General features: G+C 42.2%; 1 protein-coding gene across 1 annotated transcript; it reads left to right on the top strand.

The window, feature by feature from the left end:
• Nucleotides 1–1600: 1600 nt before the first annotated feature.
• Nucleotides 1601–23471, top strand: gabrg1 (gamma-aminobutyric acid type A receptor subunit gamma1; the record flags this gene model as incomplete). The annotated part of the gene is made up of 9 exons (XM_083997969.1): nt 1601–1638; nt 9894–10054; nt 10340–10407; nt 11051–11271; nt 11572–11654; nt 14529–14666; nt 17383–17535; nt 21322–21524; nt 23193–23471. 9 exons carry the CDS (start codon nt 1601–1603, stop codon nt 23469–23471), a joined length of 1344 nt encoding a protein of 447 aa, XP_083854095.1.
• Nucleotides 23472–27883: the final 4412 nt, after the last annotated feature.

The following is a 27883-nucleotide window of genomic DNA, read 5'->3' as shown; positions in this document are numbered from 1 at the left end:
ATAAAATAAAAAACAAAAAACAATTAGACATATGCATTCTCAAGTTACAATCTATGTAGGCAATAAAGTGGTCACTGAGACACAGTGCTCTTACACCGCTACAGGGGAGACCAGGGATGGTTGTAACATTTTTTACATTTCTGCCTTGCAGCTCTTTTAAGCCAGAGTGTTCAAAATGTGAGACAAACTGTCTGCTATTAAATGGTATAGCTAACTCTGCAACACAAACAGAAAATGCATGGTTTAGTCTCAAACACAAGAAGTGAAATGTTACAATTCACCCCATAGTCCGGGTTAGTTGTAACACACTTTGACTCTGGGGTGAAATTTAATATTGTATAATACCCCAGGGTGAGATGCAAGTTTTATGACAAAAACCTGATATTGAAAGCGTTTTATTCAACAGTAAAATTACTTTTTAACATAATTGGTGTGTGGGTGTGTGTGTTAAGGTGTGTAGGTGTGTGTCTGGGTGTGTGTGTCTCACACATACCCACAATAACATGATGTAAGTTTGATGAGTTAAACTACAAAGGAGGCGATGGGGAAAAATACTTTTATGCCCCAGAATTAGCGTTTTCCTTCTTAAACTGTCTGTGTCTGCCATTGGCTGCTACTTCTTCACAATAGAAGCACTAAACTGAGCATGTACAGGGTGAATCAGATGATTCATAACTTGTTCCTGATTGGATAAATTGGATCGGTCAGAGTGTTACAACTGACCGATCATGTTACAACCATCCCAGGTCTCCCCTACAGGAAAGTGCATGAGAATAAAAGAAACATCATCTTTACATGTAGGCCAGATCAACGCAAAACAGCAACACTTAAAACAAGAAAACACAGTAATGCACTCAGATACAACCCAGCCAGTATAGACACTTGTAATGTTAAATTTAATAATAATAATAATAATAATAATAATAATAATAATAATAATAATAATAATAATATTTGTTTCTCTACCCAAATCTTAGGCTATCTCGCCTAAAATGCGAACTGCATATTATGGTCATGCGACCTCTGTGTTGCCATATTCTTCTGACTGCAAGCCCATCAAGTGTAGCGGAGCGAGTGTGACTCTCCCCACCCGCAGATTTGTCAAGGTGCCTTTGAGCAAAGCAATAACTCCAGACTGCATTCAGGCTGAAGCAGCTGTGGACTGTGACTGCTGTGAAGCTGGATGTGGTGTGGGCACAGAGCTGTAGCCTATGTGCTGGTGCTGGGCCTGACATCAGTGTGAAGTAGTAAACGCGAACACACATCTACAAACACACAGTCACTGAGGAAAGACTGTGAGTGCGGCTCTGTCACGGCAGCCTGTTAGCAGCACTGCAGATGGACGCTCCGCCTCCTCCTCCACACACACACACAAACGCACACACACACACACACACAAACGCACACACACAATGGACGCAACTCTCACACCCCTCCGTCGCTGCATTTAACCCGTACCGACTGCATTCAGAAGCGACTTAACGACTCTAAAAAAAAATCCGGTTTCCTCGTCGTCGTCTCGCGGACACCTTCACATCTGTTTGCAGCTGCTGAGCGGAGCATGACGCGGCTGTTTGTCAGAGCGCTGGAGGAAAAAGCCATGAGCCCCTGGATGCTCTTCGCGCTGCTCGGACTGTGGTAAGTGTTGGGGGAGAGGAGTCAGGTTCGGCAGACAGCTGCAGATGTGGAAGTCTTTTGTTGTATCAGAGCGAGTCGTCGTGTTGGCGTAGGGGGCCTCACGTGAGCAGATGTGAAAGACATAACCCTCTGCTCCATCGGCAAATTGTATTTGAATGAACCATTCGTCTGCATATATGATCCGTGTGAACTGCTGATGATAGGTGTATTTGTGGCTACACCTGCCCCTGCATGGGTGAAGTGGCTCTGTCATGAGCCTGAGGCCCATCTATCTTACAGTAGCCTACAGCAGAAGGAGGTTATATGGCCTGATTGATGTTATACGGGTTCTGAGAAGCAGCCTCTACCCTATCCAGTCTGTCAGCTGCTCACAGAGGTGCTCAGTGTCGGGATGCAGCAGGTGATCAGCAGGTCTGCCCTCACCTATGTCCTCAAATGTCTACATGTTACAGTGCAGAACAAATCAATCTGCATTCTATAAACTCCCAATCTCCCCTTTATGCAAATAAATGTCTTGTCAATATTTGTCTTTGTCTATCAAACGTCTTGCTCATAGTATGAAACTTAGACCTTCTGTCATACATCTCTAGTCCAAACTGAGATGACTAGGGTTATTATGTTTGCCTATGTCCACTGCTACGCTTCAATTAAACTCCAGAGAAACTCTGCTGAACCTGTTAAGTCTGATGTTAATGGTTTTTTCAGTTGTTTTAGTCTGCACAGAGATTGTTTCTGATATGGAGCTAAAAGATTTTTTTTTTGTTACAAAATGAAACATAGGCTAAGTGCGGATGGAGCCTCAGACTTGGTTATTGTCGCTGGCTAAACAGAACATGGTTAGTAAACCGACAGACCAAGGTACGTTTTATCAGTCTGTTTTCTGGGAATAATTGACATAAGGAGAAACCAGATAAAAGCCGTTTTTTCGTTTTGGAAAAAAAAACGGAAATCAAAATTTCAGTTCGTTTTCTCGTTTTTGGTTCTTATTTAACAAAACGAATTTACCACTCAATATTTTTGTTTCCGTGGGTGGGCGGGTCCTCTGATTGGCTAGTGTGCTTCCTTGCCCTGTGCCCTTCAAAATAAAAGTTCCTCAATTTGATAATGTCGACAAAAATATTACTGTAGGCTACAGACACTAGCAGACATAGAGGACCCCATCACCCACAGTCAAGACTGACACGGCTTCAAATAACAATAATAGTAGGCTATTCATAATGAAAATGAGAACTTATGAGGTTATGATGACTTCAGTGTAGATGTTTAGCCACAAGGTGGCGCAGTTATTACATGAAGAGTAGATCTGAGGACGGAGGCTCACAACATATCGTGTCACGTGTGTATTATTGAAAGCGAGGGGTGTGCCTATAGGCTATAGGCTAGTGAGTACAGAGTGTCTACTCTGTACAGTGACAAAGACTGTAGGCTACAGTAACTTCGTTCAATATACAGTAGATACTACTTCAAAGTGGCCATTTCACTCGCGGGGAGCGAGATTCACGCAACGCGTGAAATCTGAGTGACAAAGTGATCACACACGAGAGCATTATGACTGATAGCTCTCCTGGTAGAACAGCTCCCTCAGTAAGCTGAATCATCCGCTAGTGTGGGTTTGAATCTCAGTTTAGTTTGTACCATTAATGTGTTTTCTTTTCATCATTATGATCACATATGGCTTAAGTTTGAGCAAATAAATGAGCAAATGAGCATTAATTCTCCGCCGGGCCGAGGCACCAACTTCCCTGCTTGTGTACATGTTTATAGGGATGTGAACGTGTATGTACACGTGTGTGCATTTTCCTGGCCAGCACAGGTACCAGGAGACCAAGACCCCCTGTCATGTCGGTCCTCCACCCTTCCTGATCCGCCGCAAGTTGCAAGAGCCCCGCGGAGCCCAGTCTCTCCCTCCTCTCCCACACTTCAGCACCTGTCCTGGGCTGTCAGTCTGCAGGGACGGCGCGTGTCATAAGCCGTTGGAGACAAATACGTAGGCTACACAACCAGGGAAGTTGGTGCCTCGGCCCGGCGGAGAATTAATGCTCATTTGCTCATTTATTTGCTCAAACTTAAGCCTTATGTGATCATAATGATGATGAGAAAAGAAAACACATTAATGGTACAACCTAAACTGAAACCCACACTAGCCTATGATTCAGCTTACTGAGGGAGCTGTTCTACCAGGGGAGCTATCAGTCATAATGCTCTCATGTGTGATCACTTTGTCACTCAGATTTCACGCGTAGCGTGAATCTCGCTCCCCGCGAGTGAAATGGCCACTTTGAAGTAGTATCTACTGTATATTGAACGAAGTTACTGTACAGTCTTTGTCACTGTACAGAGTAGACACTCTACTCACTAGCCCTATAGGCACACCCCTCACTTTCAATAATACACACGATATGTTGTGAGCCTCCGTCGTAGTAAAGCCCTCAGATCTACTCTTCATGTAATAACTGCGCCACCTTGTGGCTAAACATCTACACTGAAGTCATCATAACCTCATAAGTTCTCACTTTCATTATGAATAGCCTACTATTATTGTTGTTTGAAGCCGTGTCAGTCTTGACTGTGGGTGATGGGGTCCTCTATGTCTGCTAGTGTCTGTAGCCTACTAGCCTACAGTAATATTTTTGTCGACATTATCAAATTGAGGAACTTTTATTTTGAAGGGCACAGGGCAAGGAAGCACACTAGCCAATCAGAGGACCCGCCCACCCACGGAAACAAAATATTGAGTGGTAAATTCGTTTTGTTAAATAAGAACCAAAAACGAGAAAACAAACTGAAATTTTGATTTCCGTTTTTTTTTCCAAAACGAAAAAACGGCTTTTATCTGGTTTCTCCTTATGTCAATTATTCCCAGAAAACAGACTGATAAAACGTACCTTGGTCCCGACAGATGTGTACATGTAGATCTGTGAATCTAATTAACTCCTGATCCAGGTTCTTCCCACTGTTTCCCACTCATTATGACTATAGCAGCTCAGGGGTTGTTTTCACATTAATCTGCTGCCGGAGGAGATTCTTACTTTTAAACTCAGTTTAACAACCTGTCTGGAAGCTGATCATGGTCCATGATCCATGACACACAGGTGTGTGTTGAGTAAGATTCATGAATATGAAATCTAGTGGTGCTATGATGCAACATAAGACTAAACCCTTCATGTTGTAAAACCAGTGTTATGATGAGTCTACTATAGGCTGACTTCACCAGTGTTGCCATATCTGTGAGGCAAAAGCAGCCAAACAGCAACTCAAAATATGCCCATAAAATCCATAAATGTTGCTTTTAAAGAGGAACTAAGCAGGATTTCTCCCCTGGCTATGCTACATTTTTACCTTAATTAAAAAGCTCTGGAGTAATTGTGATCGTTAACTACATGACTTGTGATGAGTGAGGCTCTCTGCCTTCACCTGCGTCTCACGGCTGAAAACCAACCTTGCAACATAAGTGCAGTTACTCAGTCGCCGCCCCGGTGTCCCAGCTCTCGTCTCTGCTGCACCTCCACACAAACACGCTCCGTGACCTGTAATCTTTCGTTTATGATGGTTAAGACTACACAAACACACATGTTGTAACATCGTATATGTTATGTAACGTTATCCACCGCTCCATGTATTGATTTTTCGCCGGCTTCGTTGTAAACAAATGCACATGGGCGAGAGGGGCGTAACCAAAACAGCAGAAAAGCCACCGGACTTGCATAGTTCCCCTTTAAAGTCCAACAGCATTGCTATAATTGAAAAATAAAATGTAATATAATATCTATAAAATAACACCTTAAACATTAAAGGCAATTTTCCTGAAACTGTTCTCTCACCTGTAGGCCCTAGAAAGGCCTGACAGTATATTATCAGAACTTATTTTATTTTAACTTATTATCAGAAATATAATGAATATCTTACTTCAGTTCAGACATTCACAATATTTTATTCATATACTTACAGTAAATACATACTATGTTAGCAGGCTATATTACTGTTTCTGTACAGTTACGTGATACAGCATTGGCATATTATTTGTATGCCTGTGGGGAATACAGGTAGTATGTGTGTTAGGGGTGTAACGGTACACACACACGGTTCGGTACGTACCTTGGTTTGGGGTTTACGGTTTGGTACGGGTTCGGTACAACAGACGTTAATCGTTAATAACAGACATTAAATGTAAAACTTAAAACCATCTTCTGTTATAAAAGTAAAAAAAAAATAGAATAAAAAGTAAAACAAGTGCATTATGAGTGTTATAATACCATTCATTAATTCTAGAGGAAAAAAACTTGCACTTGACAACTGGTAACTATTATATATGAAAAAAACAAGAAACTAATATCAATGTTGGTTTACACAGTTAATTTAGACTAGGGGCTCTAATTTCGTGAACTAGGTGCAGGCGGAGCGGATCAGGCCTGCGCCTCGCCTTCGCTTCGCCAACGGGGAGTGGTCAGGAGCAGATTGCAATTTTCCTTCGAAACGCAGCGGAGCGCATCCCGCCTACTTCCCTCCCACCGGCGCAAATGGCACAGAGGGAGGAGAGAAGGCGTGGAGTGGGTTTGACACAGCCGAGTCAGATCTTCACCAATCAAATGAGCTCCTCTCCTCGCCTTTAAATCCGCCGCGCGTGCGAGGCGGACGTTTGATTTCACCGTGGAAGAGAAGATTTGAATCAGCACCTACAGATTACAGCACACATTCAGAGCATCTATATCGATTGTCCCGTCACACTGATGACAGATCAAAGGCTGCACAGATGAAAGATGAGGATGGATTACTGCTGTGTTGACACTACACGATTATCTGCTATATTTATTTATTTACTTATTGATTTATTGAGCCGCATCGTCACGCGACCATAACAAATAAAACTGAAAACAAATAAACTATCATCTCTCACAGCAAACCACAATCAGCCTCGGCATCATAGTGAGCAGATATTCACATCTCCATCTCAGGTAAATTCTAAAGAAAAAAGAAAAAGAGAGACGCTCCGTGATGCCTCCATTACGCACAGCTGTTTGTTTATGTTGTGATCTGTGCACACGTGTTTAAATATAGGTTACTAAATATGAGTGTCTTTATTAATGGAAAAGGGGTGTGTGTTTTGTTTTTTGTTTTTTTTTACTGGGCAACAGCTCTCAATCTGTCAGAGCAAGTGAGACGGGAGGAAACTGATGTTCTGGTCCGGTCCAAGCTGGCAGTGTCAGGTCACGCGAACAGACCTCACGGGCTGATGATGCAAAAGTAGTCTGGGAGGGAGGAGGTTATGATGTTATCCAGGTCTATCTATCTATCTATCTAACCTATATTTAAACACGGGTGCACAGATCACAACATAAACAAACAGCTGTGCGTAACGGAGGCATCGCGGAGCGTCTCTCTTTTTCTTTTTTCTTTAGAATTTACCTGAGAGGGGAGATGTGAATATCTGCTCACTATGATGCCAGGCTGATTGTGGTTTGCTGTGAGAGATGATAGTTTATTTGTTTTCAGTTTTATTTGTTATGGTCGCGTGACGATGCGGCGCTGGCCCCTAATAAATCAATAAGTAAATAAATAAATAAATAGCTGACAATCTGCAACGGCACAGTGTGTAGTGTCAACACCTGCTCTTGGGACATCCACGGCTGTCTCAGTCCCTCCCTGGTTTCATCTGTGTTAATTCAGTCAGGCTGAGTTTCCATTACGCAAGCCTTTGATCTGTCATCAGTGTGACGGGACAATCTATATAGATATAGGTGTATGTGCTGATTCAGATACAATAAATAGGGGTTATTGTGATGATGTTATTATTATTATTATTAATAATTGCATTTAAATGTGCCTGGAACTGTGGAAATCTGCCTGTGAGGTCTTGGTGACGTGGGCGCACTGCGCGCTGGGCAGTCAAATTGCCACTGCGCTGGCTGCGCTTCGCCTTGCGCTGACATTAGACCAGGTTGGAGCTGGCGAGCTTTCGGCGCACTCTCCGCGCGGTCTATCTGTAACAAATTGTCACTGCGCCAAGGCGAATCTGTCGACACCTCCCCCTGCTGCGCGACCACTCCCATCTCAGCGCACAGCAGTCTGCCAATTTACCGAATCCGCTGCGCACCTTGTTGCACTGGAGGAAAATGCCACTGCGCCAGCTGCGTCAGGGCTCGCCTCGCTGCGCCACCCTGAGTTGCGCCACGAAATTAGGGCCCTAGATGTCAGTTGCTTTGGTGATGTTGCTGGTGTCTGTGTTCATGTCAAGAGGCTTAAAAGCAGCAGGATAAGTTGTTGCACACAACTTGTCTTTTTCCTCGCACCAGTGATTGACATATGGGGTGATGACATTGCTGTCTTATATGTAATCACTTTGTGCACTCCTCTCCACCTCGACCAGGAAGAACTTAAAAAAATCTAAATGTATTGACACCAGACACTAGAGTCACAACACACTTTAGAAGGATTTTGGAAATAAACAGTTTTTTAAAAGACCGACAACTTCAGCGGCAGCTGGTCACAGAGTTTCATGTCTGATATAGTGTAAAGAGACAGGAAAGCAGGGAGAGAGACCAGTGGGCACACCACTGGCTTTGCAAAGGCAGAGATCAGTCCCTCCATGCTGGTCCCAGAGCAGCCAGGTGCTGCGGAGGGAGAGGAGGCTTTATTTCATCCAACAGCTCCAAAATTACCTGGCTGATAAATTATGTCTGAATTATTTAAAACTTACTTTCCAAATTTTATACCTCCCTCTTCCTGCGAGTCCACAGGTTTGCACGTGCTGTGTATCAGATTCAGACAGAATATCTGTCTGAATATCTAAACAGCCTCAACTCAGTTGACTTCCACTTAGCCATTTCCACTTGTGTGTATCTTCCAGGCAGAAATGTTGTGTTTGTCACTAAGATTCTGACTGACTTCCCTTTGCTGAGCTAGAGATGACCTTTGCCCTGACTTGAGCTGAAGATCATAGTGTGAGCATGTTTCTCATCAGATTTTTCTCCTGGGCAGCACTGTTGTGTGTGCACTGCAGAGACTGAACTGTGCTGATTTAGAGGTGGCTGAGCACAAACACTGCATTTTGGAGGTGGCTGATGTTGTCCTCTGAAAGGGAGACTGTACTGTTCTCTCTGTGTTTTACTCTCTAAGCATCAACGTAGATAAACAGCCAGTCAAACTCCTTTTTCAAGCGCCAGCGAGCGGCCTCGCTCCTTTAATGACCTTTCACACATAAGTCAGGATGGTGACATCATTGAATTTGGAATAAAACTATAAAATAAAGATACAAAGAAAATTACTTAATGAACAGCCATGTACATATCATGTAAAGTATCAACTGCCCAGGGCCGCAGATGGGATTTTTGAACTGGTGGGGGGGGTGTACATTTTAGGACATCCTCAGGTGTCAGGCTTCAGCCTCAGACTTTAGATGAAAAGGCATAAAACCTCTGTCAGGTCTCCACTAAACAGCCTCAGAAAAAAATTGTCAGACCAAAAGTCATCAGAGAAAATGGCTGACACCTTTTGGTCTGACGCCTTTTTTTCTGACAGCAAAGAACCTATGTGCAAATAATAATAATAAAATAAAATTGCAAACCAACATGTGTCTGTCTGCCTCTGTGATGATCTGCTTTATTCATTTATTTATTTATTTGTGGCCGAGTGGCGCATCATCAGACTGCGCTAAATACACGTGTGAGTTCGGTGTCGGCTCAAACTCGTGGGTATAGTTACAGAGGTGGTTGTCCGTGGGTTCAGGCTGGTTTTGTGCGGTGTTGGCGATGTCCCACCATGCGGCGCGGTGGGCTTCCTATCACCGCGATGATTCATTTTTGCGATTACTGCGACAGCCCTAAACTGTATTGCAGTCAGATTGTAGTGTTTTAGAGCTTAACCACTATTACTCATCATGGGCATCTAGTTGTTCAGTCTGGCCTCCGGCTACCAGGAGTACACCTGTTCTCCAAGGCACCAGTTGATGTGTGTCAGGCAGAAACGTCACAAACCTGTATCAGCAAACTACAGACTACATATAGTAAACTAAGTTGTGTGTTTACATGCTCCAACACTTGACAGAGCTTGAGAGGTCTTCACCTGTCAGCTCTGTTCACCATTCATGCTAGTAGAGGAGCACATCCACTGTTGGAGGAAGACACACTTGAAGAACAAAGCATAGCTTTTCATCATTGTGGCAAGCAGTCCAAACTCTGTGTGAGTGTAGTGTTCAGCATGCATGCACACAAGCACAGCATGAAACACAACACATCTTGTGTTTTTCTTTTTCTCCACAGTGCAGCATTTGGGCCCAGTAAACAAGAAGAAGAGGACTATGAAGATGTGCCTATTAATAAGACCTGGGTCCTATCACCAAAGGTTTACGAGAGTGATGTGACTCTGATCCTGAATAAACTGCTGCAGGGCTATGACAACAAACTCAGGCCTGATATTGGAGGTAAGTGGAGCTCATTTTCCAAAACATGATTCACAGACTGCTCCAGGATGTTCAAGGTTTTCATCACAATAGATCAGGCTATGAAAAGACCTAAAGTCTAAAGCCTGTGTTTAAAGCTACAGTTGGGAAATTAATGAAAGTGAAAGTAAACTCCTTTGTTTTCACCTTTAGTTGATGTTCTGCATAGAGAGCAACAGGGATCAACACTGATAATGTCCTACAAAATCAAAAGGACATAAATAAGCAAACCAGTGTCAGTACAGTATGTCTTGTGTTGTGTTTCAGTGAGGCCGACCATAATTGAAACAGCTGTGTATATCAACAGCATTGGACCAGTGGACCCTATCAACATGGTGGGACTTTGCTTTTCCTCTGATTTCTCTTTTGTTTGAGCAGGCCAAAGTGCTGTACAAAAGACAATGGACAATAACAATAATAACAATAATGAGAGATAAATGAAATGATGATACAACAGATAGTGAATGATTAATACCCTAATATGCAGCAGTATGTATAAGTTACCCAGACAGTATATTATTTTACATGTTTAACTGATTAATTCTCTGTGAACTGTACATTCAGTATCTGTACAAAAACTAGTGGCAGTTCATCCAATAGCCGAGAGCAATATTTCAATCTCTAAAACTTGTTTTAAGGAAACAAACACGAGGCGTGATTCTAGTTGTTTGACTGTTTGGGAGATCCCATGGCAGTTCAACCAGTAATAGTTGAGATGTTTCAATCTCCATAAAAGTGTCAACCTGCTAGAAATACTGTAAGTACTGAGTTCACCATCTGGGAAATAGAAATATTTGTACAAGTCAACTTGAAATTTTGCCCTAATAAATTAGAACAATTCATGTCGATGGGATGACTGTCTGAACCCCATTAGATGCAACTCATGGAATAGATTTGAGGAATTCTTCATATCACTGTTTTGCTGTTCTTGTATAATGAAGATGCCTTGTTTTGACTTGGCTGTATTTTATTTTACAGGAATATACCATTGACATCTTCTTTGCCCAGACGTGGTATGACAGCCGACTGAAATTCAATAGTTCCATGAAGCTGCTCATGCTCAACAGTAACATGGTAGGAAAAATTTGGATTCCCGACACATTCTTCAGGAACTCGCGTAAATCAGATGCCCACTGGATCACCACTCCTAACCGCCTCTTGAGGCTGTGGAGCAACGGGAGAGTAATGTACACACTGAGGTAGGACAGTTATGCTGCCCATTAGCTGATATTTTTTGTTAGTCATTATTAATGTTTAGGTAATGAGTCTTCAAAGTCTTTGTTGTCTGTGCAGCTTTAGTGTGTGCATTTGTGTTTTTGTCATGTAGTTTTCTTTTAGGTGACCAGTTAGTCACAGCACAGTGTGATGGTCATATTATTCTGCATTTGTTGGTATAATTACAGAGAACAAAGTACCTGTATTGTTTTCAGTCACACCTGGGAGGGAAAAGAACAATGCTGAGACTTGCTTTTTCTTTGTCATAATTCTGTTTTTGTCAGGTTGACTATTAATGCGGAGTGTTACCTTAAGCTGCATAACTTTCCAATGGATGAGCACTCATGCCCACTGGAGTTTTCAAGCTGTAGGTGGTCAAGTATTTTCCCCTTCCATACTTGAATCCGTCATCTCGACTTCAACTTCCCCAGAGAGAGGGGCTTCTGTGTGGGCTAGTTTAGTGGCTAAGCCCCACTTTCTCCGTCTTCTATTTTTCTTTCTTTTTGCCAAAAGCTCCATCTGCTTGCGGCTGCCCTCTCTAAGCCTGTACTAATCTATCATCAACTCCACCAGTGCAGAGAGGAGGTCACCCAGTCCCATTTTCTCTGACAGACTTAATGAATTATGCACCCTCTCCCAGTCTGATTCATGCTGTCTGTGTCATCCTTCATTTGTCTCCTTCATTGTGCTTCAGCTGCTCATGATCTTAATATATAACATAGTAGTTAAAAATGCAAAGAACATTTCATGGAGTTGAGGAGAAATGTCAGGACCAGTGCAGTCGCACAAAATGTCATCAAATGAGCTCCAAACCAACACAAAAAAATATGAAGTGGGTAAAGCAATCTCACCTAAGAGCAGCATTATAATTTGTTTAAATGGTTAAAGAACTCACACATTTCAATGTTTTGTCAGTTGTGCATAATGCTCTCTCAGTAGCAGTGATGGAAGCAAGCTTTTTAAAGAAAAAAGTCAATGTGACTTCAACGCCAGAGACCAGGGGTCTCATTTATAAAACTGTGCGTGGGATCGTTACTAAAAGTGTACGTACGCCCAAAAGCCAAGTTTTGCGTGCGCCAGTAAATATTCAGACTTATAAAACCCTGCGTATGCACACTTGCAGGCAAACTTCCCTTTATAAATCACAGAGTTCCTACAAGTGTGCGCAGCTGAATCCGCTTCACGTTCCGCCCTGTACACGCCCTGTTTTAACCGTAGATGGTCAATGCAAACCACCACATGAATGTGATCTGCATGTCAATGAGCCTGACGTGCTCTTGTTCTGTCGGTGTTGTGAATTAACTGCAGGTGTGAAAGTGGCGACGTGACGTGTTGCTGCAGCTGTTAACGGCGTCAGCGGCACGGAGCGCACGCGGTGTTGTTTTGGTGCGCTGCCCTCTCACATGCTGGACCCGGTTCGGCACATAGTTACAACAATGACAACAGTTCTAATCTGAAACGAGTTATTAACCATTCATCATGGTCTCCCTCTCCCTCCTTTCTCCTCCAGCGGTGCCGTGGTGCAGAATTACGCACGGGGCTCACCGCTGTATTATTTACAGTAATTAGACTGATCGATAAAACTTTGAATAATTAGCGGAATCAGTTACATTCTGAGGAATGATCAAACATGACACTTCTCTTGATAACAAGAAAACAGAATGTAACAATTGTGCGAACCATTACTGGATTTTTTTTCCAGGGTTTGAGATTGAATTGACTCTCGATCATATGTTCACAGTATCATAGGAACATATAGTTATTTACACCATGTATTCATCCCATGCAGCCGCGGCGTCCTCTCCTCCTCCTGCGCTCTGGGAGTGAACAATATGACGAAGAGACGGTGGTGATTAAATATAGAGAAGGGATTTTGATTTTTAATTTTAAGTTAGATTCTAAGAAGATGTTTCTGAAACACCAGTCCGATGCAAAATAAGGGCGCTGTTGAATTAAATCACCGTGGCAACATGGATCTAACGCATACGGGTTGAAATTAAATGTGTGACGGCCGATAATAAAAACATAATCGTTCTTCTCAATCATCATTTCCTGAGTCTGACTTCAGTTCACCACCACACCGTCTGTGTCGCCAATTCCCCTTTTCCTCCAAACCAGCGTACGCATGGGTCAGAGTTTGCTTAGAGCTGCGCACATTCTCCCGTCAAGTCTGTTTTTTATAGATCACAACCTTGGCGTGAAAAGTCACGTACGCCACTTTCAGCCCCGTTTTGTGCGTACGCAACGGTTATAAATGAGACCCCTGGCCAGTGTCCTGTCTTCTACTTGTAGACATACCAGGTCTTGATTGACAAGCATCTCACCCTAACTGAAAAAACTTTATCTGATCATATTTCCCTGAACTTAAAGAAGCTATTTGTTATAATTTATAATTTAAGGTATCAGAAGATCTTTTGAAGAGACAATTACCACGGCCTGCTCCTGACAAGAAATGTTCAGCAGCAGAGAAAACATATGTATGTTTTCTCTGCTGCTGAACATTTCTTATGATTCCTGATTTGTTTACCTATAGCAGGCATGTCCAAAATATGCCACAAAGAGCCGTGTGGCTGCAGGTTTTTATTCCAACCAATCAAGAGCACACAGTTTGATCAATCGACTGATTGAGATCAGTTGATCAAATGAGTCAAGTCTGGTGTGCTGCTGTTTGGTTGGAACAAAAACCTGCTGCCTTACGACCCTTATGGCATAGTTTGGGCATGCCTGACCTACAGTGACCATTACTATAAATGTGGTACAACCGAATTGCAATGATAAGTATAATGGAAATTCAGGTTATTTTTCTTTCTGCATAGAGACATATTGTGTGGTGTAGGTGTAAAATATAAAATAATCCAGTTAAGCTTAAATTAAGCTCAACAACCAAATTTCCCCGTACAGTATGAAAATAACTTCCACGTTTTGCATGGAATGGGAGTGAGCACTACTTGACACCTGCATACACTACCAACTACTGACTTGTAGGAATGCCAGCAGAATATCACATTCTGTAGCAGACAGACTGTTGTTGAGAATTGAAGACCTGTTGCTCATTTGAAGAAATTTCATGAGACTGAGGTCAGCTTCATCTTGAATGCTCCCCTTTGCTTTGTCATGGATCAGTGTTCCCCTGTCATGTGCAATACATCGAATGACAGACATAAGCTGCCTGTTGGACATTATGGGCAACAATAAGGCTAATAATTTATCTACTGTATCTGTTTGTTTGGGGGCTTTATAGATGGTTATCCCAAGAATGAGATAATGTACCGGTGGCAGAGACGGGCAGTAGAGGTGGCAGACCAGCGGTACTGGAGACTCTACCAGTTTGCCTTTGTAGGGTTGAGGAACTCTACTGATGTGGCACACACCCAGTCAGGTGAGACATCAAATGCTTTTTATATTATTTTCAGGAGGGCAGTTTAACATTAACAACACCACCCAAAGGTGGTCAAAATTGCTGGAAAAAAAAGAGAAAAAAAAGAGTTAAAACTAGCAAAAGCAACAGGGATCCAATTGATAGCTTTCAGTCACGTGTCTTCCCAGTGACCTGGCGGTCAAAAGCAACATTCCAAAATGGCAGCGCAACGGACTTTCTATGGACAAACAACCGAGTAATGACTTAAATCATCTGCCAGCAGCCGAGAAAGAAAGATATAAAAACAACTTTGAAGTTTTGGGCACTTGTGACCCATATTCAACACCAGCTGCTGTATACCAGCTGTTTAAGATGACCAGTTCCCTGCCGAAGCTCCAGTTGGGCGATGTTTACATTTACCTGGTGGAGAATCCATCATCCTCCACCGCTTGCAACCAATATTTCCGGTGTTATGGCTCAACTGGTTTCTGATTAAAAGCCCCATTTTGTAAAATAATGTTTCTGAACTCATTGAAGTGGTAGAAATGTACCTGTAACTTCCCTGTGTGGGAACACCGTCCTGGTGGCTGGTACCGCAGCTCCGCTGAGCTCCACAGTCTGAGCTCCAGCCCAGGCTCCCTGCTCATCTGGCGGCGTCGATGGTAACCCGGGACCGCCCGCACCGGACACGGCAACAGCACCGCCCGCAGCAGCAGCGACATGGTAACGGGAGTCGGGACCGACCGCAGCGCGGCGAGGACAATGGTAACGGGACCGGTATTGTGTGTTTTCCATTAGTTCGTAACTTTAACATGACAGGCATTGTCATAGTGTGCAGTATTGTGCAGAGTGAGAGTAGTGTGGCGCTGACTGTAGATTGGCGGAACAGGGCCCGTATTCCTAAAGATTCTAAGAATCCTCTCAGAGAGCTCCTAACTTAACCTAAAAATTCCTAGCAAGGAGTCTTAGCTTAGGAGTGATTCCAGAACACTCTCAGAGAACTCTGAGCAAGGAGTGGACAGAAACTCCTATCTTAGTGAGGAGGTGTGGTTGACCCCCGTTGCTAGGTATGAGTCATCCTTTCAAACGCTGTGATTGGTTGATCCTAAAAGTTAGATAAAGAGCACCCGCCCCATGTGTTGAGGCTATAGTCCTCACTGCAGGTGGCCCCGGTTCGAATCCCTTGTGGAGCAGTCCTATCCTGCATGTCTTTCTGCCTCCTATTTCCTGTCTCTCTCTCAACTGTTCTGTCAATTAAAGGCCAAAATGCCCAAAAAATATACTTAAAAAAAAAGCTAGATTAAAAATATACTTTTGGTGATAATGGGCAAAGGATGGACCCTCAAATCGATATATTTAACCATAAAATCCAATCTTATGAAGACTGTGTATTTGTAAAATTATTTCACATAAAAGAAAATATCTGTTAAATGAATAGTAAGCTATACTTTAAAATTATCCTACAAAATGTGTGAAAACTTGCACAGTATTCACATAGTGAAACTTAGATTTATTAGCTTATATTAATTACCATGCTGGTAATTTTTGCACTTTCAACTTTCCAACTCAATTTGGTATTAACGAGGGTAAAATGGCTCAGCTTTAATCAGTGTCTGTGATTGCTGACCGGCCTATAAGAAGCAGTGTTGGCTGGCTTTGAAATCTACCACAAACCAGTGAACAGCAATGGAGATGAAAAGAACAAGGAAACCCAACTGGACAGAGGAACAGGAACAATCTGTAGCGTTTCATTAATTCACTGTCATCCAGTGTTTGGAGAATATCTCTCCTGCCTCTTCTGTCCACCATTTTGTCCTCTGCTTATGGAACTCCTAAGCCACTTAAAAGTCCTCTTCCCTACTCTTAACAGATCCCACCTTAGGAGCTCTCTTAAGAGCTAGGATTGTTTAGGAATAGCTTTTATCTTTACCAGGATCTACTCTTAACTTTTAGGAGAAATTCTAAGAAAACATCATGATTCTAAGAATTTTCTTAGAATTTGGCCACTAGGAGCAACTCTTTGCACTAAGAATCTTTAGGAATACGGCCCCAGGGTTCACTCACAGAAGCATATTGGCTGCAGTAACATGTGAACTGCGGCTTGATTTGTGAATTTGTGACAAATCTGCGGACGGAAGTGCAGCACAGCTGTTGTTCGGTACGGTAACCAGTTAAATCAGACACCAGTTGGGCCATAACACCGGTATTTTTGAAGCAGCAGGGAGCAGTGTGCGTTTTTCTGCCTTGTCCTAAGCCGCGGACAGCGGGGAAGTGGATTGTTTTGACCGCCAGGGGGGGCGTTCCATACGGGCCGTGACGTCACATGAAAACTATCAATAGGACCCTCTATCCCCTGTGAAAGTTTTAGTACATAAACTTTGAGAGTGCATAGTTTGTCACAGCTCTGTGCTTGCGTGGCTGTTTTTGTGTACACCGAGCAGAAATGTGCTCTGTCTTTAATTTTAGCATATTTCAGAGGAACAAAGCCTTTGACCTTGATTGTAGATCCTGTTTGTTCTTGTTCTCATTTTTATCGGCTTACCATAGTGCAAAGCAATCCTATGTATGTGTGCAGTCATCTGACCTATACAGTGTTTGAATACTCTAAATGTAAGTATACATATTGTAATGACATTAATCTATGGAAATGCATATAGAAATTGTAAACTGTAATATCAGCTTTTCAGTTAGGGCATGTCACTTTGTTATGTCTGTATCTAAAACTGCAAACTTTCAGGTGAATATGTGATCATGACGATCTTCTTTGACCTGAGTCGAAGAATGGGCTACTTCACCATTCAGACCTACATCCCCTGCAGCATGATCGTGGTCTTGTCCTGGGTTTCCTTCTGGATTAATAAGGATGCTGTCCCTGCACGCACCTCTTTAGGTTTGATTTGTACTCATGTCACAGTCACAATTGCCAATATATATGGTCCTTTATGTGCAGATTTATTAGCACATCAACAAGTAGTAACGTTTCGAGCGCACTGCTCTTCTTCAGACTAACTCATACAAATCAGACGCCCCATTTTTGAACCTTGGGCTTTGATCTATTTCAATTATGATGGAAATGATGAAAAAATGATGAAATAATATCTGTCAAAACTCCATCATAATTTAAATAGATCAAAGCCCAAGGTTCAAAAATGGGGCGTCTGATTTGTATGAGTTAGTCTGAAGAAGAGCAGTGCGCTCGAAACGTTACTACTTGTTGATGTGCTAATAAATCTGCACATAAGTGAGCTGAAGTGTGCGGTCTCCTTTTTTGCCTTTCCTGTCCACAATTGTGTTTGAGGCCAGCACCTTTTAAACTGGATGTGCGCGACCTTGTCTACTCAATATATATGGTCCCAATTCCGACAGTCTATCCTTCTTCAACACATTTTTCTCTACATTACAAGAATCAACAGATATTATAATTGGCGGGGACTTGAATACAGTAATTAACCCCACAATCGACCAACCAAGCACGGCAGGCAATGCACGATCCTGACACTCTACTGAACTAATAAAACATTACATGACAGATTTTGGTCTTGGTGAAAGTTGGAGACTGAGCAGCCCATCATCAAGAGAATACACTTATCAATCATTCTCTAGACTAGACTTCTTTCTAATCAGTAACACATTTTTAAGTAAGGTGTCTGAGACCATCATACATCCAATCATAATTAGTAACCACGCTCCAGTATCCATCTCCATAAAAATGAAATCAGCTGTAAAATACTCTCCCCGCTGGCGCTTCAACACCTCACTACTCAAAGACTCTGATTTCACTACTTTCATACAGAGAGAGTGGGCATCCTTGAACGACTCCCCAGAAATCTCATCATCAGTACTATGGGAAACTGGTAAAGCAGTAATTAGAGGACAATAACTGAAGGAGGCTTGAACATATTGTCAAAGTAGCCAGTAAAATCATCGGGGGTCACATTACCTGATCTGTCCATAATCTCTCACAGGAGGATAATTTCCAAGGCTCAGGACATTATTCAGTGTCCTGACCATCCACTCCACTCTGAGTTCGAGCTCCTTCCCTCCGGCAGGAGACTTAGATTGCCAAAAGCCAAATCAAATAGACTGAAAAACTCATTCATAACACAAGCCATTATCCAACTTAATTCAAATACTAAACAGTTATGATACACTCTTATTTATTTATTTATTTATTTTTACCTCGATTGTATGGAACAGCTCCCAGTTTGCCCTCTGGGGTACCACCATTCAATGTTGTTCAATGTTGTGTAGAGCAGCGGTCCCCAACCTTTTTATCCCCGCTGACCGGTCACAGGTGGAAAAATGTACCGCGGCCCGGTCTGGATTTTCTGCTTAAATCCAGAATGCAGGGAGAAAAGTTTTCTGTGAAGTGATGAAGTGGCAGAGAGCCGGCCGGTCCCGCACATGTACACACTGTGGAGCTTGGAGCATGTGAATCACCTATTGCAATGAACCTGTAATTTAAACAGGACTTGTGGTTTTTCTTTTAGAACAGCTTTCTTCTTGTTGGCAGGCGTCGGGTCTTCTGTTGTCTCATTATTGAGTTTTTCCCGGCCCAGCGACGTGTGTTTTTCACTCTTTTATGTTTGTGGACCTGCCTGTCAATTGCGCAGCGCTGGAACGATGCACAAACGGAAGTGGCAACATTTTCAAAATAAAACGACCGAAAGTGTGAAATAGACGAAACAAACGTTTTTTTGTTTTTTTTTCAACCTCTCTCTGCGGCCCGGTACCAAATGATCTACGGACCGGTACCGGTTCGCGGACCGAGGGTTGGGGACCACTGGTGTAGAGTTTGTGTGGATGTGCTATATATGTTCTGTGTTTTTGCCCTTCTGCAACATGAATTTCCCTTTGGGGACAATAAAGTTTAAAGTTGAAGTTGAAGTTGAAGTTGAAAGATGTGTCCCCCAGAAGCCTATAGCAGCATAGCTATAAAATGGTTCAGAGCTACCTGAACCAGCCCTAACTAAAAGCTCTGTCATAAAGGAAAGTCTTAAGTCTAGACTTAAATGTAGTTAGAGTGTCTGCCTCTTTGACCCACGGAGAGAGCTGGTTCCACAGTAGAGGAGCCTGATAACTGGACAGGAACAGGAAGCCAGTGGAGAGAAGCTAATACTCTTCATTTAGACTGTATTTCTTTTTCTTTGCGGTCCTGCCTGCTGCTGCTGCTGAGAGAGAGCAGCATCAGAGACAGCTAGTGCACTAGCAGCCCTGAGCCCTCCTACTCACCTGAGCCCCGTCATTGGCTGGAGCGGGCTGGAGAGAAAACACAGGGGCTGTCCCATTCCTCCACACTTGGCTCAGTGCGCTTGGTTACGCACACACTTTGGTGATGTTTTGCCGGCGGAACGTATATTTACATATAGTGTGCAAGCATGGATTAAGTGGCCAAGCGTGTGGGGGGAGATTTAAAAGCAATCGGGACATACTTGACAAGTGCAGCCTGTGCCATTGCGCACAGTAGCACAACTACGACACACTCACACACACAGCACAGCAACAGTTTTAATAAACAGTGCTGCTGGATCACAGTCTCATCTACTCCTAAAGTGTCTCTATGCGCAAGATTCAGATCATAAACATGTAAGCCCAACTCCGTAAGTAAATAAAACAAACAAGAAAAACGAAAATATAAAAACATGAACAGAGCATGATGAAGATAAAATATGACATTAAAAACTCATAATTATGAGATAGAAAGTTAATTTCATTTTATTGAGATTAATTCAATCGCATTTCCTAAACGGGCTTGTGGCTGCCGGTGACGGCGGACTTCACCGTGGTGCATTGTGGGATTTATACTTGGCCAAATACCGCTCGGATGCGGTCTTACCTTCAGTGTAGGGGTGGGCAAAAATATCGATATGGCAATATATTGCGATACTTTATACCGCGATACGATATCGATATTCAATATTTGAATATCAATTTATTTTTTTTCAAAAAAAAAAAAGTTTTCAATTTTTTTTTTTTCAAATAATAAATCATGTTTCAGACGTAAATCCAGTCCGCGAGGTGTCACTGTACTGCTACCTCAGACAGTGTGTTGTACATGCAAATATGTTGTTGTAACTTGCACTTGTATAAAATGGCATGGATAATTTGAATTACATTGTTTTGACTCAGTTTGTCCCATAAATTATCACTATCATCTGATGTACATACAACTCGGATTTTAAGATGCATAATGCCTTTTACATTTTTCAGTGAACTATGTAGAATATCGCAATATATCGCAAAATTTGGATATCGCAATATCGTATCGTATCGTGACTCAAGTATCGTGATGCGTATCGTATCGTGAGGTCCTTGGCAATACCCAGCCCTACTTCAGTGTGGGTAAAGTGCAAATCAAGCGCACTGCACTTTCGGTCGTTGGAGAAATGGGACACACTTGCGCACTGACACTAAGCCCATGAACGCACACGCCAAGTGCCCAAGTGTGTAAGTGTGATCGAGTGTGCATATTGGGACAGGCCCACAGACTCTCTCTCTCTCCACCCAGGAACGTTTACGTGCACAACAAAACAGAGCAAAAGACCAAAATACAGGCAGGGGGAGGGAGCTCTGCAGACACAGCCACCATATAGAATATAGATAGAAGTTAAGATGTGACATACAACTGTATATCAGTCTCCCTCTGAAGAGTTTGTCTCTTGTACAATCCATTCAGGTATCACCACTGTGCTCACCATGACGACTCTGAGCACCATCTCCAGGAAGTCCTTGCCCAAGGTGTCCTATGTCACTGCCATGGACCTGTTTGTCTCTGTCTGCTTCATATTCACCTTCGCTGCCCTCATGGAGTACGGCACTCTGCACTACTTCACCAGCAACAGACAGACCAAGAAATCTAAAGCCAACAATAGCACACAGGTACACCAGTCAATACAAACTGACATTGGTCAGGCTGGTACTGTTTTTGCTGTGATTTTGTGTTTATGTTTTTTCCTGTGCTTGTGAGGTCTGCAGACTGGACCCTGCTATATGTGTATGTGTCCACTAACCGAAAGGTTGGTGGTTCAATTCCTGGCTTCCGAAGTGTCTTTGGGCAAGATACTGAACCCACACTTGTATGTGAATGTGCCTGTGTGAATGGTTAGATACCATGCACAAAAAAGTAAGTGCAGTATGAATGTGTGTGTGAATGGGTAAATGTGACCAACACTGTAAAGCGCTTTGAGTGGTCCTAGAGACTAGAAAAGCGCTATATAAACGCAAGCCTAATGCAAAGGTTTGGGATAAGTAACCAGGGAATACATGATGTCAATAATCGAGGGACAGATATTGTGTCTGTGTCATCATGGTAAATGGGCAGACTGTGTCATCGCATTCATTGTCATAACTTGTAGACACAGCCATAAAACTTCGCAGGTGAAGAGTTCGAAATTAAGGACAAGATTGTAGATGGGTGTGGTCTGATGTCCGAACGTCAACATGTTGGCTGCAACTGATGTGACCCATCCCTAGATTGTTTATAGCCCCCTGGTCTTGACCCTTGCCCTGTAACAGAAGTCTGTGGCTGACACGGTGTTAGTGGTTGTGCTATGCTAACTCTGGCTTTCTGTCCCCATAAGTTGACAGGACTGCCTCTTTAGGTTTGTGACATGAAATTCCGAATCTGTTTCTGAGTCTGTCGTTGATTCATTGTCGCCTAGTCACATTTGAAAAACACATACTGACTGATTTTTTTTTTGTGAACTTCTACGGTTTAGAGCAGTAAACTAGGCTAATGCTATCTGTGATGCTAGCGCCGCTGTTTTCTGTCTTCTCCCTCCCACAACACAACTTTCCCTCAGATTCCTCCTGTCATTGGTCTGAGAACAGCGGTGTTGAAATCAATAAATGAAAGCAGCCCAAATGACGAGTAAATCATTGATTGATGACGCCTGTCAATCATTGACCCTGTGTCAGCCCGCTGCTGATTGGTCAGAACCGATCGGCCTGTAGGCTGAATGAAGTTAGCCCAAACGGTCGGCAAATGAACAGGGCGGGACATGGCACCTGTCAATCATCCACAGTCAGAACATGAATGAGAGCAGACTAGATGTGCTCAGGCTGCATAAAATTAGCCCATTCAGAGATATCCTGTGTTTTTCTTGAAACTATTTCATACTGTCGCCACTTCGGTTTTCACTTTTAACTTCTAACAATCTTTTGTATATTATTTAGAGAATATTTTTCTAATCTTTTGTTGTATAATGCAGGGAGGGCTTAGCCGTGCTAGCCCATTGATACCAGCCATCACTGGATGTATGCCATTGTGGCATGTTACGTGGGGTTGCTTCCATCTTAATGCTAGTTTTTTTGCTGCAGTGATGCCAGCTAGGAGGATGTGGCAGTTGGGGACTGAAAGATGACAATCAGAATAGCCATTTAACAAAATCACCGTAGCTGTGAAAGGAAGGATTCTGCCAATGATGGAGGACAACAAGCACCAAAAGGCATTAACTTCAGTGCTGTCCCACATGATATGAAAAGGTTATTGACTGATTATTTAATTCACCACTTCTATTGTGCTTTATGTGCTCTCCTACGCAGCAGAAAGCCTCCAGCATGGTGAATATCCGACCTGGAACATCTCTGCTGCAGATGAACAACATCGTACCGTATCACGAGGAGGATGACTACGCCTACGAGTGTCTGGATGGAAAAGACTGCGCCAGTTTCTTCTGCTGCTTTGACGACTGTCGCACAGGGGCATGGCGTGAGAACAGGATGCATGTGCGGGTTTCCAAGATTGATTCATACTCACGAATATTCTTCCCCACCGCTTTTGGCCTTTTCAATCTGGTTTATTGGATAGGTTATCTGTATCTTTAAATCCTGGAGTCCTCACAGGAGAAAAGCTTAAGTTTAACATCTGCAAATCTTTCTCAGAAGCAGAGCTGCTGCAGAAATAATAACTCAGAAAACATATGGCAAAAAGTAAACACAATTAAAACCTAAATGATGAATTACAGGACCTTGTTTTGATGAAATCCTGAGGTTAGTTTCACGTAGGGACTGTTCCAAAAATTGGATCAGTCCAGTCCCTGGTGAAAAAAATGACCCCACAATTCATAATCAAATATGAAGTCTATAGGCTGTGGTATCCACTTGAACTTCAAAACTGCTTCTTGAGAATTTCTTGTCAAAGTTAGAAGACCCTAATAACTCACTTTAACTCTGCACAAAACACCTCTACTGTAATTGAATTTCTACATTAAAAACCCCGTTGGTTTACAGCCTGCACATACATCGGCCCAGAGCTCATGGCTGTAGATTGGAATTCAGATCTTCCCATGAATAAATATAGGACTTTATCTTCAGGCTTATCTCCCTTGTCACCACAGTCCAGGTCACTCATCAACAAGACCTGAGACTCAAGTCCTTCCCTTGTGCCATAACTCAGAGTGGCTCTACTTACCACTGCAAGCCAAGCTGCACTGGGGTTTCTGATTGCACCATTCATACATAAAGCAAGTTTTTCATTCATTTACAGGATTTGATAGATTTTGGATTATCCAATGAAACTCAGAGTAATTAGGCTAACAACTGTAGTTAAGTTTCAGGTTGGTAATATTTTGGGTTCTGATTGCCATTCTACTTTGGATTTTCTTTAAAGTTAGCAAAGTACCCAGATTCAGAAAGTTGAAATGCTAACAACTAACAACTTCTTCTAATACGCAAGGCAAGGCAGTTTTATTTGTATAGCCCATTTTTACAAACAGAGGAGGGATCCCTCACCCAGGGCAGGCAGACGTGCAATAGATGTTGTATAAAGACAAGAAAACAGTTTTATAGCACAAAATATGCAGAACATGGAAATGTTAACAAAAGCAAACAACAAGAAACATTAATAAAATTACAGCCGCAATGATCGCTGAACAGGCCCTTGCGCTCCTGTGCCCTGCAGGGGGGCACGCAGCATGCCACACAAATCATATTGACCGCTGTACTCTGCACTCATGCTGCACAGATGAAATGTGAACAGACAAGATATAAGATATAATAATAATAATAATACATTTACAAGTGTTCAAAGAAGCTTACATAAAAAAGGCCACATAATAGGCACACAGTAGGCTGTGTATCGGACCACAGGAAAAATTGCATAGAAATGAAATGATTGTCAAAAGTTACTGCATCTTTTCATTAGGTGGTACTGAGAGTAGACTATGGAGACATGTCAAATGCATTAAGTGTCATCAAAAATGATCTATGGGGAATATTCAAGAATTTATGAAGGAATTAAAACCACTTCCTGTTTTTATGAGTTCACCACACAACCCACCCCCATATCTGAAATGTTACAATTTTTACGATGAAAGATCCGTGATTGAGTCACCAAGTTTGTGGCAAAGAGACCATCAAACATTCCTGTTGGGAATGTTGTATGCCATCACAGCCTCACCGTTAATGTGTTTAAGGCAGGACTCTTATCACACATACAATTTTGGAGAGTTAAGACAATGCAGTGCAATTTCCTGTTTCCACAATGGGGCGCTATGAGTAAGAGTGAATATTAATATATTGTTGTGTTCAAGGCTAGACGCTTATAAAACACAGAAAGTTGGAAGGCATTTCGTAAATGTGTTGTGGCTATTCAAATTCTTATGGCGGGTTCATTGAAAATGGCTATCCCCTTTGAGGTCAAGCTTTGAACAAACTTTAATCACAAAGTCCTTAAGATGAGGTTGACCAAATATGAAGTCATGCAGATGAAGTCCCTAGGGGGAGTTACTGAGGTCGCAAGAACGCCAACATTTAAAATGGTCAACTTCCTGTTTGTTTTAGACTATGGCTGCCAGAGGGTTTTTGTATGAGCCCACTGATTTCCATCCACTACAGTTTAATAACCCCAATGTGAAGGGGTCATAGATGGTCCAGAGGAACTGTCGAGTCATTTTGCTCCACCCATGTGCGAGACCTCAAATGTGAATTTGTATCCGGCCTAATGCATGTCATGCAAAGTTTTTAAGAGTTTTGGGGCATTTTTTCAAGTTGAAACCTCCAGTGTGCTCAGGCCCTAATAACAATTTGTTCCAATCCAGAACTTTCTGACTCCTTTGTCAATCTAAAATACAGACGTTACATCAGCTGTGGCTAATAAATGTTAATTCCACAACCTAAAATGAGCAGGATCATAAATCACATTCTGAGCTAATAAGCAGTCCTGAAAACCCATGGCAGCTCTGACTCTGAAATAATATCTGCACCAGTTAAACTCCAGTCTACGCAAAGGAGATATTGCCATCAAATGTAAAAAGTAAAGAAAAAAAAAATAGCCCAAAAGTTTGTTTACTCTTTGCTACCATAAGACTGATGTTGTTGCGAAGCAGGAAAATGGATAGAATAGATTGATCCCTCTATAAAGATATGTTCCTTGATTTTCCTAGAGAGGTACAGTATATTTGTAAAATTGGATGAATGTGGAATTCAGGGACACATCTAGTCGGTGTAACACAATCAGGGAGCATATCTTTGTCCACTGGGTTGCATTTTTGCAGGCAACACCTCGTTGCGTTGCCATCAGTGGGGTCGGACAGGGCCTGCTTTTGCTCAAACGCTTCCTGCATGGAATGAATTTGTGATATCAGTCCAATAAAGAACAGAGGTGGTTGTTTTTCCCAGCAGCCAGATTTTATACTCAAATGCATCACAAACAGTGGTAGAGTTGTCATTGATGCACTGTTCAGGCGAATGCTTCAACAGTTAGAACACCTGAGTTCACTATTTCAAATGTCTCTTAATTGTGTTTTTCCACTCTGAAGGTTTGTCTTTGACTCCACAGCTCATTAAGATACTTGAATTTCCTTTTCTACAGTTGTGTTGCATGTCAGATATTCACTCACAACAGGTCAATCTAACACAACAAATGAACATACGTTTAGCAACATTATAACAACATCTCCATAGAACTGAAGTTTACAACATTTTTAATACAGTGTCTGAAAGGCAGCTTTCAATAGCATAGAGTCAAATAAGCATTTAACTACAATATACCAAAACATTCAATATTATTATTTTTACCTCTAGGGGTTTCAAAAAATACTAACAAAACAGAGTTTACTGATGTTGTGAAGTAGTGTGGGATCATGGAAGTTGTCCTAACCATCATTGCAGAGGTTTTAAAAAGAAGCCGAATGACCTACAGAGATTGCCTCTTAAACAAACAGATCTAATGAGTTAATCCAGTAAAACACAGACTAATGTAGTCAGTCAGTACGTTTACATGACACTTGAAAAAACCGAATTATTACCTTAATCCGACTATAACTGGACAACTGAAGTGCATGTAAACACCTTAGTCCGACTGAAATCGGAGTTGGAGAACCGATTCAATGCATTTCACACAGCGCCACCAGCAAGAGTGTTTTATTTTTTAAAAAAAGAGAGAGAGAGAGAGGAAAAAAGGAAGCCTGTACCCTATTCTCAGTGTGAATCCAGCCCAGACTGGTGCGTCTGGTCGGGAACTGCAGTTGAGAATTTTTTAAGCTTACTAAGTTGTTTATATTCAGTTTTTTACGAGGTGACAGAAAAGTCAACGGGACAGGGGGGCGTATTAACCCGCTGAAACAACGGGTGACGCTGCATGATGGGGCGGACCTCATCAGTTATTCCATTTTCTCAGTTGCATGTAAATTGAGACAAGGACATAAGTCCAAATAGACACCAAAATCGAATTTTGAGCATAGCTCTATTAAGCTCTTCATGTAAACGTACTGAATGACTCTCCAGTTCTGTTCAACAGACACAGAAAACCAAGCTGGTACTAATGTTTCTCTGATAACACGTGAACCGATTGCTTTATACCTTTTTTTAAAAAGAGTCAAGTTATCCACAGAGGTCTTACACTAAAGCACAGCACACACTGGTGGCAAAAAGTGCTAAATCTATCTAAACAGTTGCTCTCTTTATTTCCTAGAGTTCCACACTGGCAGCAGTTGCCAGCACTTGCTGCCACACCATGCCCATTATAGTCTGATTACTGGTATTCTTTATCTTTATCCCTTTAAACCTGGATGAGAGGCAGTTATTAAGCTGTCAGATAAAAACAACACTTACCGGTACATAGCGATTGTGAGTGTTTGTGTCAAAGATTAGGCCTATTGGTTTAAATATTGATGGACATGTTTGGGATAGTGGAAGAACACAAGCAGAGCCACTTAATGTGGTTGATAGGGAGATGTTCTTATAGTTATCATGGAGTTTGACATTTTCTAGTTTACTCTGGTTGAATTGTTTCACTG

Source organism: Trachurus trachurus (assembly GCF_905171665.1).
Source record: "Trachurus trachurus genome assembly, chromosome: 22".
Lineage (NCBI taxonomy): Eukaryota > Metazoa > Chordata > Actinopteri > Carangiformes > Carangidae > Trachurus > Trachurus trachurus.
This window is presented reverse-complemented; position numbering and strand designations above follow the sequence as displayed.